The 20,339-nt window shown below is 52.5% G+C and overlaps 1 protein-coding gene across 1 annotated transcript in view; it reads left to right on the top strand.

Annotated features, from left to right (window-relative positions):
* GLI2 (GLI family zinc finger 2) overlaps positions 1 to 20,339 on the top strand; it is a 242,552-nt gene that overhangs the window by 167,856 nt on the left and 54,357 nt on the right. The window contains exon 3 of the mRNA XM_059166612.1: positions 16,205 to 16,310. Within this exon, the coding sequence (XP_059022595.1) occupies positions 16,205 to 16,310 (106 nt within the window). The remainder of the gene's footprint in view (positions 1 to 16,204; positions 16,311 to 20,339) is intronic.

The raw sequence follows: 20,339 nt of genomic DNA, 5'->3' as shown, positions 1-20,339 counted from the left end.
GCTTCTCCATGTTTCCAGCCAGCCACACTGTAATAAGAAAACAGTCATCACGGATGGACAGGCCAGGAAGGTGGTTAAGCCTCAGGCTCTAGAATCACAGACGAGAGTTCAAATCCTTCCCTGCCGGTTAGTTGCTGTATGATCTTGGATGAGTTATATACACATCGAGCCTCAGTGTCCTCATCTGTAGAACAAGGTCATGATAGGGATGCCTTCACCCCGCCATACGGTTGATGTGAAGAGCAAATAAATATGAACATCAAGTGTGCAGAATTATGCCTGGCACAAGCATTCAAAAAATGTCATTTTAAGTCATTTTGTAGATGCTCTTTTTCTTCTGTCTTCCAAATTTTTGTTTAAACTCTAGTTTGTCAACGTATAGTGTAACGTTGCTTTCGGGAATAGAATTTAGTGATTCTTTCCTTACATATAACACGCTGTGTTCATCCCAACAAGTGTCCCCATTAATCCCCATCACTCATCTAACCCATCCCCCACCCACCTCCCTCCATCACCCCTCAGATTGTTCTCTGTCCGTAAAAGTCTCTTGCCTCCCTCTCTCTCCTCCTTTTATCCCCTTCCCACATAGTTACCTATATTGTCTCCTAAATTCCACATATGAGTAAAATTATATGGATATTTATCTTTCTCTACCTACTTATTCCATTTACTTATTTCATTTAGCCTAATACACTCTAGCTTCCACCACATCATTGCAAATAGCAAGATTTTATTCTTTTTGATGGCCAAGTAGTATTCCATTGTATATATATATACCATATTTTCTTTATCCATTCAGCCATCAATGGACCTTTGGGCTTTTTCCATGGTTTGGAGCTGGTAATCCTGTATAAACATCAGGGTGCATGTCCCCCTTTGAATCTGTATTTTTGTATCTTTTGGGTAAATACCTAGTAGTACAATTGCTGGGTCATAAGGTAGTTCTATTTTTAACTTTTTTGAGGAAGTTCCAGACCGTTTTCCAGAGCAGCTGCACCAGTTTGCATTCCCACCAACAGTGTAAAAGTGTTTCCCATTCAATAGATATTCTTAAGGAGTGCCTGGATGGCTCAGTTGGAAGAGCACACGATTCTTGATCTCAGGTTTGTGAGTTCGAGCCCTACGTTGGGTGTAGAGATGACTTAAATAGATAAACTTAAAAAAAAAAAAAATACTCTCGCCGGGGCATTTGCATGGCTCAGTGGGTCGAGCATCTGCCTTTGGCTCAGTCACAATCCCAGGATTCTGAGGCTCGCTGCTCATCAGAGAATCGGCTTCTCCCTCTGCCCCTCCCCCCACTCATGCCCACTTGCTCTATCTCTTAAATAAATACATAAAAATCTTTTAAAGAAATGCTCTTGAGTTCTTACCATTGGGCTGCTGAGCATTAAAAATAATATTATTACTAGCATGAACAATATGGACAAGAAGGCACAATCCCCTCACGACTGTTTAATGCCCCTTTTTCATATTCTTGGGGTGGGAGGTAGCCAGATGGCTGGCTCATATTCAAGTGGGATGCTGCACAGGGCATTAAACCTGCCCCACGGCCCAATGAGGTGGGCATAGACCAACCACAGCGGGACTTCGATGATCCAGTGGTGATAAGCCATGCTGTTCAGGCTCTGATCTGATGGTCTGTCCCCTCAGCTTTGGCTTGGCTTCAGCCTGAGCAGGCCTGGGCATGGAAGCAGGGGTACCCAGGACCAACCAGAATGTGGAGCATGGCCATGGGGTCCAGGGTGACTCGTCCCTGCGCACTTGGGTAGAATAAGGAAGTGCCATTCCAAATTCCTTCTGGTGGGCAGCGCTGTGGGAACCCCTTTCTAGTGCTCTTGCGTGTCAGGGCCCATGTCCTTGGAGCATGTGGTCTGCCCTCCCCTGTAGGCTCATGCTCTGTAGTTAGTTCACCCAGAGTCCCTCCCAGAACCCAGAAAGAGAAAGGAAGCCAGGGCACTGGGTTCAGACTCTGCGTGTTCCAGAACTGTGGGGCAGAAGGGCCCTATGGCCCATCTAGAATGCAGAAGAAGGCACTATTTCTGCTTGCAAGGAGGCTTGATGGCTCTGCCACTGAGATCTGGCCCCAACCCGTCCCCACCCGTGGGCCATGCTTGGCATCTTCCCTGAAGCTGTGGTTAGGGGGAAACCAATGTTATGGGAACAGCTCCTGGCTCTGGCTAGTGTCTCTCCAGCCCGGAGGCAGATTCAGGGTGGGTGGCTTGGTTTGGGAATCTTCTTTGGCCCAGAAAGGAAGGGGAATCAGTTACTGGATAGGGCACTGCATGGCTTATGGCCGGTGGGGCAGACTGTCTGCAGAGGCGAGGTGCAGGTGGACAGGGGTTTCAGATGTGCATCCAAATTCCCCTACCCCTCTGCCCTTACGGTGTGTCTCTGACCCATTGTGGGGAATTGGGGTGCACTATTGTCTGTGGCTTTTGCTAAAGATCTAATCCCCAAGAGAGTGGCTGCAAGGCTTCCCCAGCTCTGGGAAGCCAGAGAATTGTGGCATGGTCCCTATCATCCCTTCTTGGGAATAAATGCAACCTCCGCCTTTTCACCCACCAGGCAGATCACCTGGAGGCACCTAGCCCAGCTGGGCCCTGCTGGCCTCTTCCCAAATGTGGCCCTACCATCCCCCACTTGAAGCTCTGTTCCCCCTCCCCAGCTACCCTTCCAGGGCTCACTCCCTCCAGCCAGTCTGTCCCCACCACATGCAGCTCCCTCTGTTTCTGTGAATTGTCCCTTCCAAAGTGTCATCTGGAGGGAAAAAGTATGAACAACTCAGGGGCCCTAGAGAAGAGGCATGGATGTACAGTCCCACATCTGGGAATTGGATGCTCAGAGGCATACAAAGACAAACCTCTATTTATGGCGGGGCTGCTATTAGATTGAGCATGCCACCCCATTTAAACCCATTTCACACTTGGGGATCCCCACTCATCCCAGGCCACCATGAGGTCCCGCAACCCTGTGAGGGACAGGTGACTTTAATGACAGCAACTTCTCCACATGGGGCATGCAGAGGGTGTTCACGTGCACTCATCTAGACCTCTGTGGGTCTGCCCATCCCATTGCCCTCTGGGTCTGCTCAGGACCACTAAGGATAGCTACAGCTTTCCTACAATGGAGTTGCTCCTGCTCCCCTGTCCCAATCTTGACCCCCTCTGGGGCATCTGGTCACACCTGCCAGTGGGCATCTACCCATCCCAGGAGTCCGTCATGCTAACATGCAGCTTGGGGGTCCCCCAGTGGCCAGACGCCCAAGGCCAGAATACTGCGGGGCCCTCAGCCACCCATCCCTCTGCAGGGCTTGCTGGGGCTCCTCATCCTAATCAAGGGCATGTTTTAATTTATGCAAATGGGGGAGGGTTGGTAGCAGGGAGTCGCAGACATCCATCACCCCGTTTCCCGGCACCAGTCATTCATCAGCCGGCCTTAAAGATAATACACTTTTTGTTTAAGGCAATTACTTAATCTTGACAAACTCGTGTGTTAAGCAGGGCTATTAGTGGGGCCCGTCATTAATCAGTACAAAACCAGGTGGGTGCTTTTTCTGAACTGCCATCGCTCTTGGGGACACAGGGTGGGCCCTTTGCCATCCTGACTGCCCTAATTACACAAGCAGCATGCTAACGATGAGCGCGGTGTGTGTTGTTGGGGGGGGGGGCGCTGATCTACAGGCAGGAGTGGGGCCCATTTTTAACGCCAGTCAGCAGGTTCTCCAAACCAGGCAGAATGACCCATGGGGGTTATTAGCAGGGACCGGGAGCACAGCTGGGGAAAACAGATAACCCCCTCCCGCAGGTCCCTCCCCAACTTGCCTCCAACTTTACGGATCCCTGGGCAGCACTTAAAAGCTGCGACGTGAAATAACCCTTCTGTTTGGGGGACTGCCTTAATTTCTGGAAAGGTCTCAACCAAGGTGGAAATGCCAAGTGCAGCCATGTGTCTCCTGGAATTTGTTGGCGCTGGGACTTCTCCTTACCCTGTCCCGTGTTATTCTCCCTCGTTAATCACACACCCGTGGCTCCGACCTCTCTGAAGCCCACTCCCAGGCTGCCTTGCAGAGGGTCAGGGCGGGGTGGGGGCGGGGGCGGGGGCGGTGGCACTGGGCTCCCAGGACAGGGCCCTGGCCTCCTCCTTGGCTTCCCATCCTATCTTCATCATTCTAAAGGAGCTCTCACTGCCCTGCTCCACCTGTAGAAACGTGTCTGGAATTCCCGTGGGTGTCTGGGAGGCCCGGCTCTGACACTGACGAGCCGCATGACTATCCCCGGCCGGTTCACGGAACTTATGTGCCTCAGTTTCCTCATCTGCAAAATGGGGATCTTCATCATGATGACACATTTCTCCGCAAGTGCTATGAGGCTTAAATCACTCGCCCAGGAAAGCTCCAGCTTGCGGGAAGGCTGATGACTTTGCTGGGAGAAGCACTTCTGTTGGAAGTCTCTGAGGAGGGTCCCAGCTGCTGAGCTGAATCCTCTTTGTACATCTGTGTGCGAAGACTGCTCTAATACCCCTCGTGCACTAGGGCTTTCCCTGCTAGGTCCTAAGTGACTTTATACAGAATGTGGGCAGCTCCCAGCCACCCCGATAGCCACAGGGTCTCTTTTCCAGCAGTCTAAGGATTCACCCACTTAGGCATTCATGCTCACTCGGCACATATTCCTAACTCCCGCCATGTGAGCACCGGACTCTGGCTTGGGAGAAACTGTTTAGAGGGTACATCTCCTGCCTAATTTGGAGAGGGGGCCGAGGAAAAGTCCGGGAACCATCACAGACTAGGTCAGCACGGTAAGAAGGAGGGAGGGCTAGCGGCAGAGCAGCTTTCCAGGCAGGGTGAGGGCTGGCAGTGGGCTGGGAGGTGTGAAACAGTGGGAGCTTTTGCTGTCCGTCTGATGGGGGGGGGGCAGTCTGCGGGCAGGATCAGGAGAGTGCTAGAGCCGCCTGGGCTTTGCACTCCATTCTGCAGGCCACGGGAGGAGCTGGGGGCCGCCTGTCAAGCAGTCGAATCCCTTCTCTGGGTCCCTGTTGCTGGGCTGGAATTGGACCCATGGAGCAGGGTCGTTGCCCTCAGCACCTTGCATGGGATGAGTGGGTCAGGCTGCTTGGTTTGTGGAAGGACAGCCCTGCTTTTCTCCTGCCCTGAGACACATTGTGTGTGGGAGTTTGCCCCTACATTTTAAACCCTGTTTATTTTAAAGGAAGTAGGCTCCATCTGCTTTTAATTCACACACTTAGCTCATCAAAATATTGTTTTGCAAGAGGTTTTTTTGATGTCCAGGAAGCCTTTGGAGTTTTTTCCCCCTCTCTCTCCCTTGTCTGCCTTACATCTTACTCTAGGAAATAAGATTCTAGGCCCTGCTCAGGGCCAGCAGGGTAGGTCATGGGACTGTGTTTTCTGTGCCTCAATTTCTCCACCAGAATAATAAGGAGAAATGGGCTTTTCCCAGGGGTTCTGTGCACTGTCCTCCAGTCCCGCCAGGTGGATCTCCAGTGTCCCCAGTTAAGGGAACTGCTGTTTCTGGCAGCAGGAGTGGGCAGCCATAGGCTGGCATGTGGGGAGCGGTGGGGGGAATGGCTTGGGCTGGAACCACTCTTGAGTCAGCTGGGTCTAGAATTGTGTGGAGCCAGTGCTGCCCAGGGAGCCAGGCTTCTGCGAGTCTTACGTGGCTTGGCTCCTATCTCCCCAGGGCCCTGCCCTGCCTGACACCCTGCATGCACTTTGCTTCCTGGGGGGCTCTCTTATTTGTCAGAAGGTCTTCGGAGCCCACACACCCACTGCTTTGTCTGAGGACGCCTGCCCAAGCCTGCAGGGAAGGCCGTGGGCAGCGATCCAGGGGGCAGAATTCAGAGTGGGGCTGCTGCCCTGCTCGCTTCTGCCCTCATGGGTCAAGGGCATGGAAGGACAACCCTGGGAGCCCTTGTCAGTTAAATGGATGGAAGAAAGGGAGTGAAGGAAGGGAGGAAGAAGGGGAGGAAAGGGAAAAGGAAGGGAGGAGGGAGGGAGGAGGAGAACTGTTAATGGTTATTTAAACGATCAAATAGAAGTTTTACAGGGAGTTCAGATTCAGAAGGGAGGAAGGGCTTTTGGAAAGATGCTCTTCACCGTATTTTAAATATCAGTAAGATTTTTATCAACTTAGACTAGCATTCTATGGAAACAGTGCAAGTGTAACTGTGATAAGGCAACCACCAGGCACATGGGGCTGCTGGTTCGAATTGAGACATGCTACAGTTGCAAACTTCACAATCAATTCTGAAGAAATCGATATTTAAAAAAGGAATGTCAGACATCTTGTGAATAATTTTATATTGGTTATATGTATGTCAACAGGATAATATTTTTTATATCCTGGGTCAATGAAACTGGGTGATTAAAAATATTACCTGCCTTTTTTAGGCTTTTTTTCTTTCATGTGGCTCCTGGTAAATGGGAAATACCGTGACGTGCCCTGTGGCGTTATGTCTACTGGGCAAAACTGTATTTGAAGGGAGGGGGCACTTAGAGAAGAAACCAGCGGTAGCAATTTTCTCAAAGAAAAGAATCCCCTTGAGTAACCTATAATCAATGGGACCGTTCTGACAAGGGGCTCCCAAGAAGTGGTCCTTAAGAGACCTGCTTTGGGGAAGCATTGGTAATTGGTAATTGGTGAATGCAGAGAAGGAAATAAGACTAGCCCACGTGCTGGAGGGGCTTGACCACTCTGCTTGCTGCATTTTCTGTTTCTTGGTTTTGAATCTCATGGACTGGCTTTGGCGAGTTCCAAGTCAGAGCACTCTGCAGAAAGAGGTGTCCTAGCCAGCCCGGGAAAGCGTTACCAGTGCCCAGGGAAGACTGAGTGCCAAGGTCCCTTGAGAACCACGGTGGAAGGACCATGGGCTCTCATGGTGCTCTTGGGAGCACGAGAAGCACCGGGCAGGGGAAACCTTTTGCAAGAGCTCTCCAGGAAAGGGACCAGATGCTGGTGAAGGAGGCAAATGACCACCCCCCATGACCAATGGGCTTTTTAGACAATAATGGGTGCAAGTTGGCAGGGGAGTCTGTGAAGTGTGATGGGACACAGGAGGATGTCCTTGCAGGTAAAGCTTCACGGTGCTGGGTTCCCACTGGAGTGCTGACATCCGGCCCAAGACACAGGCACCAGCTGGTGGGTCACTCGCTCCCCAAGCCCCTGGGCTCGATCCGTGCTTTCGGCAGGGTCTTTTGCAGGTCTTCATGGAAGACTCTCAGAGCCATGGTCTTCCGGCACCCAAATCTAATATAGATTTTAGGGTCTTGCCTACTACTTTCTTTGGAAGAGATCCTGTGGCCAGGACTGTTTTCAAGCTTAATCAGGCTTGACCTTCTCTGAGGTCTGTTTTGGTTCTAAGACTCTCTAGTGGGACACCCCACTCATGTACCCCAACAGGTAGACGATCCGTCCCATCTGCTGCCATGGCAGGGGTCTCCCCGGCACCCCTGACTAAAAGGGCGGGAGGTCCGTGGAGATGGCCCCATGCTCTGGACTCATGGTATTTCGTTCCTGCCTTTCAGCCTCCCTCGGGCGGGGGTCCCATCACTACCCTTGTTGTACCGATGAGTAAATCGAGGCGCGGGAAGGTTAAGTGGGAATCAGCAGTGGGATCAGGCTTGGCCTCTGTGTCGGCTGCAGCCTGTGACTCATGCGGCCCGTCTTACCACCACCATCCAGGGAATCTCGGTCAGGGCAAGTGGCTCTCCTAAGAGTACCATGCACTGAAGGGCTTCAACCACAGACTTTAAGTTCTCTGGGAAGTCTGAGATCGTGGCGTTTGGTGTGTGGCAATGTCCCCCTTCCTGGTTTGTGTAGATGGCCTTCTTCTAGCTATGTCCTCACAGGGCCAAGGCCTGAGGGACCCAGGGTCCCTTTTATGAGGGCACTGATCCCATTCATGAGGGCTCCACCTCCTGACCTCCCATAAGTCCCATCTCCAAACCATCACAACCCACATTAGAATTTCAACCTTTGAATTGGGGCGGGGATGGGGGGGAGCATTAAACATTCAGTCTGCAGCCGAGAGGGACAGACCCCAGAACAGCCCGTGCCTCTGGGGTGGGCAGTGTGCCTGGGTGGCTCCAGCCAGGGCCCTGATCCCGGCGAGCTCCCTGTGGGGGCAAGTCCTGCCGGACCCCAGCCAGCTAGGGGTGTTGGAATTTCCTGTCTCCTTTGAGCTCCTCCCGTCCCTCTCCCCCCAAGTGAGACAAACGCTTTGTAATTGCATGCTGCGGAGTGCCATTCAGGATATTATTATTGTTATTTAGTACTTCCTGTAGAGTGGGGCCTGGGCATCAGGAGGGGCCTCTGGAGCAGCCTGTCCCTGGGCTTATTATGGGGAAGAATAGTGTCATTTGCATAAATTCCGGAAGTGGACTTGCCTGGCTGCTGGGAATGAGGCTTTCCTGGACTCCTTTCCAGTTTCTTACCCCCAGCCCTGATGCTTTGGCCACTGCTTCGTTCCCGCTGGGAGAGGACTTGGCCATCTGAGTCTGCAGATCCGAGGCGCTGGCCTATGAAACTGTCCAAGTTTCCAAGCGAACTGAGGCCACTGCAAGAGAAGGGAGGAATGCTCATGTACCGTCTCCGGTGGCTTCCCCCAGCCCTGGCACACCCATCACGCCTTTCCTCATGGTGCTCAAGCCCGTTGCCACTGCCATTGGCAAATGGGCTGGCATGGTGGTCACTAGGATTTGATCATCACACCCAAGGCTGTGTTAGTCGTCAATCATGTTGAGTTTCTCAGGGGCACCAGCTAGTACAATGCAGGATAGACATGAATACAAGAAACCATCACCTCTTACTTCCCAATGCCGCTGGGAACTCCAGAAGTATAAAAAGTCAAGGCTGGCCAGTGGTTTTGCAAGTGTGGTCCTTGAGAAGTTGTGTGAGCATCACCTGGGCGCTTGGGATAAGTGTAGATTCTTGGGTCCTGAGCCCAGAGCTCTGGGGAGGGAGCCCAGCAACGGTGTTTGACCAAACCCTACCAGTGATTCTTGGGTCTGAGAAGCACTGAAGTTGGTCTAGTAGGTGTTCTGTAGTGGGCCTCATGTTAGGTGTAACACATCATTTAGTCTCCAGGAGGACTCTAGAAAGAGGCATTCCTAATCCTGGGTATACAGGAGAGGTGACACAGCTTGACCAGGAGTCACATTCTGCACAGCTCTGTGCCTGGGTACGACTGAGTCTGGATTCCATCCACACCACCTCTGAGCCTAAAGAACCAGTCATCCTCCCCCTTCCTTCCAGCTCCCCCAGTCTTGACTGTGAAGGCTCAGCTCTAAAACCACCTCTTCCAGGGAGGCTGCCTGGCTGCTCTGGGTGCTGCAGACATCTCCCTTCTCTGACTTTGAGGTTGTTCTGGCATTCTGGAGCCTGCTGAATCACAGAGAGTCGAGCCTTCAGGTTTGTACACAGGCTCTGTGTGCTGGGATTGTGCTGCTGACACTCCCCCCACATTGACTTTGTGGGGGAAGCCTTAAGAGGGTGTGTGGGCTGAGAGAGTTCCCTCCATCCTTTCGGCAGTGTAGGCCAGGGGTTGAGAGCTCTGCCCTGGGTGGTGGGCAGCTTCCCTTTGGATCCTGGAGAAGGCTGAAGAGCTGGACCTGATGGGGCCCGAAGCCTGTGCCGGTCAAGGCCACATCAGAGAGGGTCTGTGTGTCTGAGCTGCATGGTGTCCCGAGGCCAGACCATGCAGTTAAGAGAAGGATCATGCCATCTCTTCTTTGGAGCTGGTGCTATCATTTATGGTATCTTCTGGGAAGCCTTTAGTTCCAGAATCCCTGAGAAGTGGGTCGGGGATCTCCATGGGAACAGGCAAGAATGCAGAGCCCTGCCCTGTGGGATTTGTAATGAGCTCCCCTTCAACGGCTAAAATGTAGACTGTAGCCATGCAGGCAACCCGCTAGCGTCCAGCAACCATCTAATGGGTAGCTAATCATCTGGGACCAGCCTTACAGACAACGAGGGTGCCAATCATTGTCCCTTCCCCACCCAATTAACATTTTTCATTTTGTAGCACATTTTCGCATTTCTGTTTGTAGAAGGGTTAAGCAGTTCAACTGACCAAGTTAGGTCTTCGGGGTGGAACCCAGAGTAGCATCCTCTCTCTATTGGGCTGGGAGATGTTTCCCCAAAGCGCCCTTGTCCAGACCATCAAAGCCCATTGCTTCCTAGTGGGGGAGAGCTAAGTTTGCTTTAAGGAAATGGCATCGTACAAGGGCTCCCATCCTCGGAACCGCCGCCCTCCTGTACCTGGGACATGTCAACTGCCTGGGATGTGATCACACCCACTTCTGGCTTGGGCTTCCCAGGGGCTGACTTACTGCTGCAGGGCAGGGTGCTGGGGTTCATGGCAGGTGAGGAGGGGAAAACTTTTTTTAAAAACCCACCTTTAAAACAAATTTCCCAGTGTTGTTTACTGAAGCCATCAGGGCCCCTGCAGGCCCCTGACCTGATTTTGGTCAGCACAGACATGAGGGACAGAATGGCGGGAAACAGTTGGGTTGGGAGCAGCTAGTCTGAGGCTCGAGCAGATGGACCACGGGGGGAATGGGGGTGCGGTCAGCAGCGATCCATTGGCGGAACACCTTTTTGGCAATGCTCCCGAGCCTGCAACCCATCCTCTCTGCCCGCCCCCACTCCATCACACAGGGAGTCGGGGTGCACCAAGTCCTGTGGTGAGCACATCAAGTGGCAGAGGCCCCAACGAGGGTCTGCCTGATGCATCTCGGCATCCCTTACAGCAGGAAGTAGGGCCCTTTTCTCATTTCCCCTGACACTCACAACCTCAGGGGAGTGCCGCTCACTGGTATTTTGCTCTGTGCTAGACAATGCAAACATACAGCGAGGGTCGGTGTTGTTCCCATTTTACAGATGAAGAGATGAAAGCCCAGAGTGCCTGTCACTTGTTAGCGATGACAAAACCAGGGTTCACACCCAAGTCTGTCGGGATTTTTGGCTCACATGCTTCCTACCCCATCCCAAGCTCCATAGACCATGGGGACGTGTCATTCCCCTTAAGACTGTCGTTTGACTAATGGTAGCTCAGGAAGAATCTGGATTTCAATCTAACAGTAAAGTATACGGTACTGGTCTTCAAGCCTGCTCACGTGCCCATTTCTCCTTCCTCCATGTGCGCACCTTCCTTCTCCAAAGATACAGGTGTCTCCGTCTGCCTGGTCCCTCTGCTAAGGGGAAGGTGACCTGGTGGGTCAGCTGCACTTCAGTGTGAATTTGTTTCCGTGACTTTCCCAAGGTCCGTTTGCTTTTAAGGAGACAAATGAAACCGCTGCACTGGATATTACTTACGAGGCAGGAAATGGTAAGGGACAGGAACATGTTGCATTAGTCTTTAAGTGGGAATCCCAAGGAGAGTCCCCCATACTGTAAGAGAAACTGGAGGCCAGAGAGCGCTTTCCTGACCCCGGAAAGGCAGGCCAAATCCGAAGGCCTCTGTTGCAGCTTATCAGAGGCTGCCTGGAGCCCATCAGGGTGTCTGAGGCACCACAGCACTGGTCACCCTGGCGACTGTGGGGCATGGGCCGGCTGCCCAACAAGGGTATGGGGGTTCACACCTTGCCCTGACCCCTGACCTCCCTCCCAGGGTCCCCGGACCTCACTAACGTGCGTTTCCACCTCCCTGTAACTCAGAGCCGCACTGTGCTAAGACCACGCCTCCTTCCGGAAACACCTGCGGGCATCTCCCCTCAGTCAGCGCCGGGCAATGCAGCCCTTTGCTCAGAAACACTTTGCTTCTCTGGTCCTGCAGGTGGAGCATACCAGTGCACGTGCTCCAAGCTAATTCCCTCCTGTGGTCTTAATGGAGATGACCACGGTCAGGGAAGACCATGCTAATCTCTAGGGAGCCGACAGCCCAGGGGGCCGGCCCCTGACGTATCCAGTCTGTTCCGGAAGATGGCTGCTTTTACGTCGCCAGCCCCTCCGGCTCTGGGCCAGCCTCTCCAACCCTCCCTGAGTTCAGTCCTCGGGGCAGCGCCCCTGCGTTGTAGCAACACATGACTTCATCCGAGGAGAATTCCTCCGGCTGCTGACGCGGCTGCCCAGTCATGTTTCCATGACCCAATTCTCCCAATTCCGTGTCTGAACCCTCTGCTGACCCCGCCCCAGCATCTCTGGCAGAAATTCACCGGAGTCACTATGAATGGGACATGAACTAGACCCGGGCTTCCGGGGAGGGTCCTCTGGGCCTCCTCACTCCCGACGTGAGATCAGGGACACTGCGGAGGCCAGAAAACCCTCACCCCTGGGACCACCGGCCAAGCAACATCTGGCTTTTAAGCCCTAGCACAGAAAGATTCTGGGTTTAAAAATAAAAGTCAAGGCCCCACCATCCTCAGCTTCCCAGACCCGTCCTCCTTCTGTGTAGCATCAAAAACAAATGTGCATTTTCTTCAGAGGGGCAGGGGTGATGCATAGAAAATTTCCAGCTTCGAGTTTCTTCCCCAGAAACTTAAAAAGAGAGCCATTTCTTTGAAATGACATGTGGGATGTGTGTGTGTGTGTGTGTGTGTGTGTGTGTTCCCCCAATCCCCCCCCCCCCCCCGCCGGAAGAACATAATTTAGTTTGGATTTTTTTTTTTAACTTAAAAAAAGAGCCCACAATGAAAACAATGTGTGGAAGGATCTCATTCAATATGTCACTTGAAGGCAGCTCTTGTTCCTGACGTATATCTTCATGTTCCTTGGGTGCTGCTGATGGCCTCTAGATGGAATAACTTCTTGCAAGAGCCCAAAGGGGAATTTTCTCCTCCCGCAGCCGGGCAGAAGGGCTCTGAGCGAAGCATTCAATTCTGAATGAGAGGCACTTGGGGACAGGCCATGCCGGTCTGAAAGGGTCCTGAGACCTCAGATGGGCCAGATCAACCTTCAACCCTTGGATGGCCTTAAGTGCCCAGTTCACCCCAGAGACAGCTGGTTGGGGCTCAGTCCCCAGAGGCTGGTGGACTGAGCACATCTGGAAGGTCACTGGTCCTTAGTCATGGGTTGTATGGATAGGGCCATAGCAATGCAACAGTGTCTGGACCCTAAACTCCTATGCCCTGCTCAGGGATCCCTCCTACAACCTCAGCATGTTCCTGGCTGGGACAAGCATGGCTCTTTCTCCAGGGAACAGGTGACCATTCACAAACAGCAGGATTGTCCTGGCAGGAATCCGCATTGTACAGATGTGTAAGATAAGGCCCAGAGAGGAGACACGATTTCCTCAATGTCCCACGGCCTACTGCCCAGAATTAAGGGAAAGCCACTTCCCCTGGTAATCTCCACAGCCTGCACCCCAGCCGTCCAGCAGAAAGTGGGGGTGCAGCCTTAACTGGGGAGAGCATCTCTCTCTCTCACACACACACACACACGTACACACACACCGCACATGCACAGCCACTGGCTTCAGCCCTGGTATCCCCAGCATTTCATAGTTGCCTGGTAAACAACCATGAGCCCTCCATTCCTGCAGATTTTATAGCTCTTGAGACCTGGGGGAAGTTGCATTAACCCCAAGAAGAGCACTTTTAGCTAGTGAGGTCAAGGGCAAGGTCTGCGCTCCAAGGGCATTAGGGGACTGCCTTTTGCTTCTGCAGGAGGCAAGAGGAGGGAAGAAAAGCTCACCTGTGTGCTGGGGGACGGCCAGTGGGAGGACCAGGAATCCTGGAGTGAAAGCCACCTGGGCTGCCACAAAGAGCCAGGAGTGGATATTGGCAAAGCATCAAGAGCAGGGCCCAGTGCTGCATGAGCATTTTTTGTTAAATAGAATACATACTCCAGGTGGGACCAGAAGGACCCCAGGGATCACCCTTGTACCCACAGACTGCCCCTGAGGATTCATTTTGGCTGGGCAGAGGGAAAAACCCATGACCAGCTGTCCTACGCCTTGGACTCCCTTGCAGGTTCGCTTGTCTTTTCAGCTTTGTGACTTTGGCCTGAAATCACCCATAGAGCCTCCACTTCCTCATCTGTGAAATGGGCCCAGGAACACCTACCTTGGCTGCCTCAGAGGGGCTTTGGGGTATGCAGGAAAACATTCAGAAACACACAAATCACACTATTTTTTTTTTAAATTAACAATACTATAATCTGGTCTGCCTTGCCACATAAAAAAAAAAAAAAAAAATCCCCAAAAGCCCTTTCCTAAACATCTGGGGAGCTGGACATGGCTTCCCTGCTGATTCTCCTGGGGGTTCAGGGAAGGCTAGCTTGACCCAATCCATGTTCTCAGTACCCATGGAAGGTGCCAGTTTTGTGGATCTATGAAGATAAATCTGAGTATGTAGAAATTAAGGTTACAATTTCAGGGGGAAAGTTTTCTTTGAAGAATTCCTGGTGTTCGGGGCCCCTGGCTGGCTCGGTCAGTGGAGCATGTGACTCTTGATCTTGGGGTTGGAAGTTTGAGCCCCACATTGGGTGTGGAGATTACTTAAAAATGAAAAGATCTTTTCTTTTCTTTTTTTTTTTCTTTTAATAGAGGGAGTGTGCCCAAGTGGGAGTGGGGAGGGGCCGAGGGAAAGAGAGAACCTTAAGCAGACTCCACACACAGCATGGAGCCCAATGAGGGGCTGCATCTCACAATCCTGAGATCACAACCTGAGATGAAATGGAGATTTGGAGGCTTAACCCAATGAGCCACCCAGGTGCCCCTAAATTTTTGAAAATCTTAAAAAAAAAACCATGGACTTCAACCCAAGTGTCTGTTGACGAGTAGATGGATAACCAGACAAAGATCCACACAGCAGACTATCATTCAGCCTTAAAAAGGAACTTCTGACCCGTACTATACCAGATGAACCTTGAAGACATCATGCTAAGTGACATGAGCTAGACAGAAAGGGAAAAATACCATACGATTCCACTCATATGAGGTATATAGAATAGATTCATGCGATAGAAAGGCAGGTGGTGCTTGTGGGGAGCCAGGGGAGAGCAGGAATGGGGAGTTTGTGTTTAATGGGGACAGAGTCTCAGTCGGGAAGATGGAAAATACTGCAAATGGATGGTGGCGGCCCCCTGATTAGAATGTATTAATGCCACTTGTGCTCGCTTCGGCAGCACATATACTAATGCCACTGAGCTGTGCACTTAAAAATGGTTCATATGGTAAATTTTATGTTGTATATATTTGACCACAATAAAAAAAAAGAATTCATAGGGCTTATAGGACAGTCCCAGGATCTGTCTGCATGGAAACGGGTAGCAGAATGATGTTTTTACATCCCTTACAGTAGGCTGGGCCGGCTGCTGACCTGTACGCACAGGAAACAAACCCATCCCCATCTCTTGCAAGGATTCTGCAATTCAGACTCCACAAACCCGCCTGCTGGCCCAGGACCTTCAGTCGAACTAAGAGTTGACTGAGAAATCTCCACTTCTTAGCCCTTTTCCCGGTCTGACTACTTTTTAGAGGCTTGCTTTCCTAAAGCCTATAATTATGTTTGCCTCCAGGGGACCCAGGAATTTTTTTTTTTTTTTAAATAAGCAAAGAGCATCCTACAATTATCACAATGATTTGTTGAGGGCAGGCCAAGTGCAGAGGGGAGGCTGACCCAACTGTGGAAGCCAGACCCACGTGTTGGCGTCTGCATCTCCGAGGCACCCACCAGTTCACTTGGGGGTTGGTCATTAACAGGAGGACTGGAGAATTGACAGACCCGCGTAGGGGTCCACTGCGGCACCACCGACAGGGCAGGGCAAGGCGGCTGGCTGGGGTTCGGGCATCCCTTAGGCTGGCTGCCGCCACAGGGAGCGGACCCTGGCTTTGCAGATGGTTCTGGGTAAATATTTCCAGCCAGGGTGACTGCAGCATCCGGAGGCCATCACCCGGGGTTGCTCCAGCCACACGCAGCCCAGGCCGAAATGGGCAGCAGCCTGCCGGCTCTGTCAGTCCTGATTTGCGGCTGAGCCTGTAATCTCCGCGAGTTCAAAGAGCGCTTAGCTGCTTGTCTTTGTCAAGTGCGCGGTTGGGGATCTTTTATGTGAACGATGTCGGATTCTTGGGCTGACTTTGATTATTTATTCATCCCCCTCCGTGGGTGTGTGATAGCCAGGGCACCACCGAGCCCCCTTGTCCTGGCTACTTTTGCCCCTGAAATTCATGGAGCTTTAAAGCCCTTTGAAAATTGCCTTTTGAGGGAGGGGAAAAGTTTTTGAAAGGCCTGTTTCTCTCTCCCACTCCACAGTGCCGCAGCACCTCTTGCCACCGCTTCATGCTCCCTTACCGATTGACATGAGACACCAGGAGGGAAGGTACCATTATGAGCCCCACTCTGCCCACGGCGTGCACGGGTAAGTTCTACCCTCACCCCCCATGGCCCGGCATGCAGTCCCCTGCCTCCGGGGAGGCTGGTGGTCTTAGCCACCTGTCCTGTCTCTGTTCGGTTTTTCTGGAGTTCCTAATCTGTACTGTTCTAAGCCAACAGTCACCTGTGCCACCAGGGGTGCATGAACCCAGGATGCTGGGTGAATGTGTACGTGGGACGTGAACACGCACCTCCGTCTGCTTACCTGAGAAGGAAGCCCTCCTCGGCTCGCACACCCTCACTGCCAAGGCTGCGGGTTGTCCCATTGTAGCCATAGCACCTTGGGGTTCTGTGTGTACTCAAGCAGTGGGAATTCCCTCTAAGCCAAAGGTCCTATATAAGCATGGTGACCTTAGGGGTATCTGGGTGGCTCAGTCAGTTAAGTATCTGCCTTCAGCTCAGGTCATGATCTTAGGGTCTTGGGATCGAGCCCCACTTCCGGCTCCCTGCTCAGAGGAAACCTTGCTTCCCCCTAATTTAGTGTTCTTTTACATGTCCCAGTTTAGACCCTATACTTTAGAGTTACCGTGATGATAAGGACAAGCCCCATGATAAGGACAAGGTTCCCAGGTAGAAGGACGTGTCCCAGTGCTGTCACACTAAGCCTAATCCCTACCCTCTTCATTCTCACCTATAGCCTCGAAGCCTATAGCTAATGTCACTTTTCTTGGTGTTTATGACTCCAAGACTGGGCCCCACATTACACTTCCAGAGAAGAGACTGAAACCTTTGCCCTACCCCCATATCTCTCCACTCCCCACACCCGCTTGGAGAAAACCTACTGCAAAGGCCCAACTCATCCCAGGATCCCTCTGGACCCAGCCATCTCATCTGTCCACGCCAAGCTGCTGTTCAGGGTTCTAGAACACACAGCTCTACTGCAGGTGTCCACGCCTCTGTTCCTGCTGCCCACCTTCCTGGAGTGCTCCTCTTGGGGCACCAGGATCCCCTACACCGGGTGGGGGCCCTTCTCTGGAATTATCTGCTTTCCCACCTACCCCCTAGCAGGCTCTGAGCTTCCCGCTCCTTGCTACCTTGCCAGTGGCTGACAGTACCAGGTCCATGATCAGTGAGTGTTGCCTGAATGAGAGCACTCTCCACCCATTCTACCCATTGAAGACAGACCCTACTTCCTGCCTGTCCCAGCTCCTGCCTGAAGGAAGTCAGTAAACGCTTGCTGAGCACTCCCTAGGTTCAAAAAAGCACCTGGCCCAATGAGAAGGCTGGTGACTGAGGTCGCAGCCCTTGGCAACTCCTGTTGCTGGGCACCCCTTGCCGCCGCCCTGAGGTAGAGCAAACCGGAGACTTTTCTTTTTTAAAAAAGCATCTTTCACTTGGCAATAATTTCAGACATGAGAGAAGAGTTGCAAAAATAGTACAGAGATTTCCAGGATTCCTCCCACCCCCTGCTGGGCTCCCCTAGGACTCACATCTACATGAGGGAAGGCTGATATGGGGTCATTAACTGACTTGTAAATCTTATCCGTGTTTCCTCAGTTGCCCCACTCATGTCTTCTTTTCTTCCTGTTGGGATGTGGCCTTGGCATTTCTTGGTCAAACCTCCTTTATTCTGGGCTAGTGGCTTAGTTTCTCTTGTCCTTCATGACCTTGACCCTCTCAAGGAGGACAGGCCAGTACGAAATGTACAGGTGTCCTCAACTGGGGACTCTTGCCTGAATTTGCCTCATGATGAAGTTTAGAGTGAGCATGTGGGGGACTAATACCATGAAGGTGGGACTTTGTCCTTCCTAGTGGGTCGTGTCAGGAGGCACACGATGACAAGGAGTCTCATCACTGCAGCTCGCTTAGATGATAAGTTGAGGTCTGCTGGGTTTCTCCCCTTTAAAGTTGGTCCCTTTGTCATTAATAAATATCTTGGGGGAGGGGCTGAGACTTTAATATGTAACTATCCTGTGTCTTATCAAATTTTCACCTACTAACTAACATCCATTGGACGGTTCTAGCCAGAAACTGTAATTACTCATGTTCTCCAAATGGTGATTTTCTGTTTCCATCATTCCTTCCACGTTTTTGGCCTGGAATTCTTCTGTGAGGAATAGTTCCATCTCCTCCCCACCCCCCACATCTTTTTTTCTTTGATTATTTACTTATGCCAAATAACTGCATAGGCAGACATCTTATTCTGAGTTATACTCTGTTGTTGTCGCTATCTGTGTGTGGTTGAAATGGACCCAGATGTGGGCATCGGGAGGCCCCTCAAGTTTTCTCATGGGGACCTTCAAATGTTGGAAACTTCTCATTTCGTGTCAGTGTGTGTTGTCGTGTCTCCCTTGATGAGGGCCTGCTCCTGGCACCCATGCCCACCCGGTAGGTGATGGGGTCCTTTCAGCCCCTGCCCGCTCCCCAGCTGCCCCTCCAGCTACCGGGCTTGGGACCACAGCTCCAGCAGCTGGCTTCGGTGAGCATGTTTGGAACTAGCGGGTCTACCCGAAAAGGGCTCAGCGGGTGGCATCTGACCATCAAAGGAGAATCAAGGAGCTGAGTCTCTCTGTATTTGGGAGGAAGGTGGAACTGCTGACTTCCTGGCCAGTGAGGGGTGGGGGACGGGAAGAGCACTGGGAGAAACTGAAAGCCTTCGTGACCAGCAGCACGGGAGGTCTGGGCAGGCTAGTGAGCCTGTGGAAATGGCATTGTCACTCACTGGCCCAGATGACTTTTGAACTCGACTTGATGTCTGAAGGGGAGTGTTTCAGTCTCCTGTTGCTGCTGTAACACATTACCCAGGGGCTTAAAACGATGCTGACTTACTCTTGGGCAGTTCTGGAGGGCAGAAATCTGGAGTGAGTCAAGGTGTTGGTGGGGCTGGTTCTTTCTAGAGACTCCAGCACAGACTCTGCTTTCTTGACTTCCCTAGTTTCTGGAGGCCACCTGTGTGCCTCAGCCGGGACCCCTGTCTCTGGACCCATCCCTGTGTTCCCCCTGCTTCTGTCCTCACATCTTCCTTCTTCTTCTGTAATGCTTTTCTCCCTCCATCTCTCTTCTAAAGGTGCCCGTGATGGCTTTGAGGGCCCACATGGATAATCCAAGATAATCTTCCTGCCTCGATATCCTTAACTCCATCACATCTGCAAAGTCCCTTTTCCCCTAAGAGGTTATGGTCCCAGATTCCAGGGATTAGGGCACAGAAGGTTCTGAGGCTTGTTTGGGATCACCAAGCCCCACCCACTGGCCAGCGTGGCATCACCCAGTAGAATACAATAAAGGGTGTCCACAGTGTGCTAGGGCCTGGGTCCGGCCTGGCTCTGCTCGGGAGGCCGCTGTGCTATATTGAGCTTCACAGAGGCGCGCGGACCTGCCAGGTGTCATCCCCGCTGGCCTCCCCTCCCCCAGCCGGGGCCGGGCTCTCCTGGTTAACACCCAAGTGATGATGGGCAGCAGCACTCTGTTCCCGAGCCCCGCGCCCCTGCCGCAGTGGGCTTCCAGGGGCTCCCCGGCAGCCTCAGGATGATCGGTCCCCACCCGGCCACAGGGGAACAAGGCGAGGGCATCGGGACCCCTTCCCCCTCCCCCACTGGTGTGGAAACAGGACGAGGCCTATAAGAAAACAACGGCCTCCGTGGCTCTGGCTTCTGTGATTAATGCGGTCGGAGCCCGGAGGAGTGCCCGATCCATCAAGCCCCCGCTGTATCCCACGCCTCCTCTGCGGCACCAAATGTGTCTAATTACACAAACGTTGCACAGCAAATGAGCTGCGGTGTCATCTCTTGTCAGCTGCACCCGGAGCCTCCGCCTACTGCTCTGCGCCAGGGCCGCTGCCCGTTGGCTCTCATGGTCCTCACGGCCCCGGGATTGGGCGCCTCGTGCGCCTGGGCTCCGCGTGCAGTGCTCCACCACAAACTGTTTGTCCTCCCCACCTCACCCCCGGGGGCACTGCGGGGCGCTGCGGGAGTGCTCCGTCACCAGCCCTGCTCCACCAGCTGGCCTTGAACCCTGGCTCTGAACTTGAGAGAGCTTACCAACCCCGAATGAATAAACCTGTTTTTCCATCTGTAAT

Source organism: Mustela lutreola, chromosome 3, assembly GCF_030435805.1.
Source record: "Mustela lutreola isolate mMusLut2 chromosome 3, mMusLut2.pri, whole genome shotgun sequence".
NCBI classification, from domain to species: domain Eukaryota; kingdom Metazoa; phylum Chordata; class Mammalia; order Carnivora; family Mustelidae; genus Mustela; species Mustela lutreola.
This window is presented reverse-complemented; position numbering and strand designations above follow the sequence as displayed.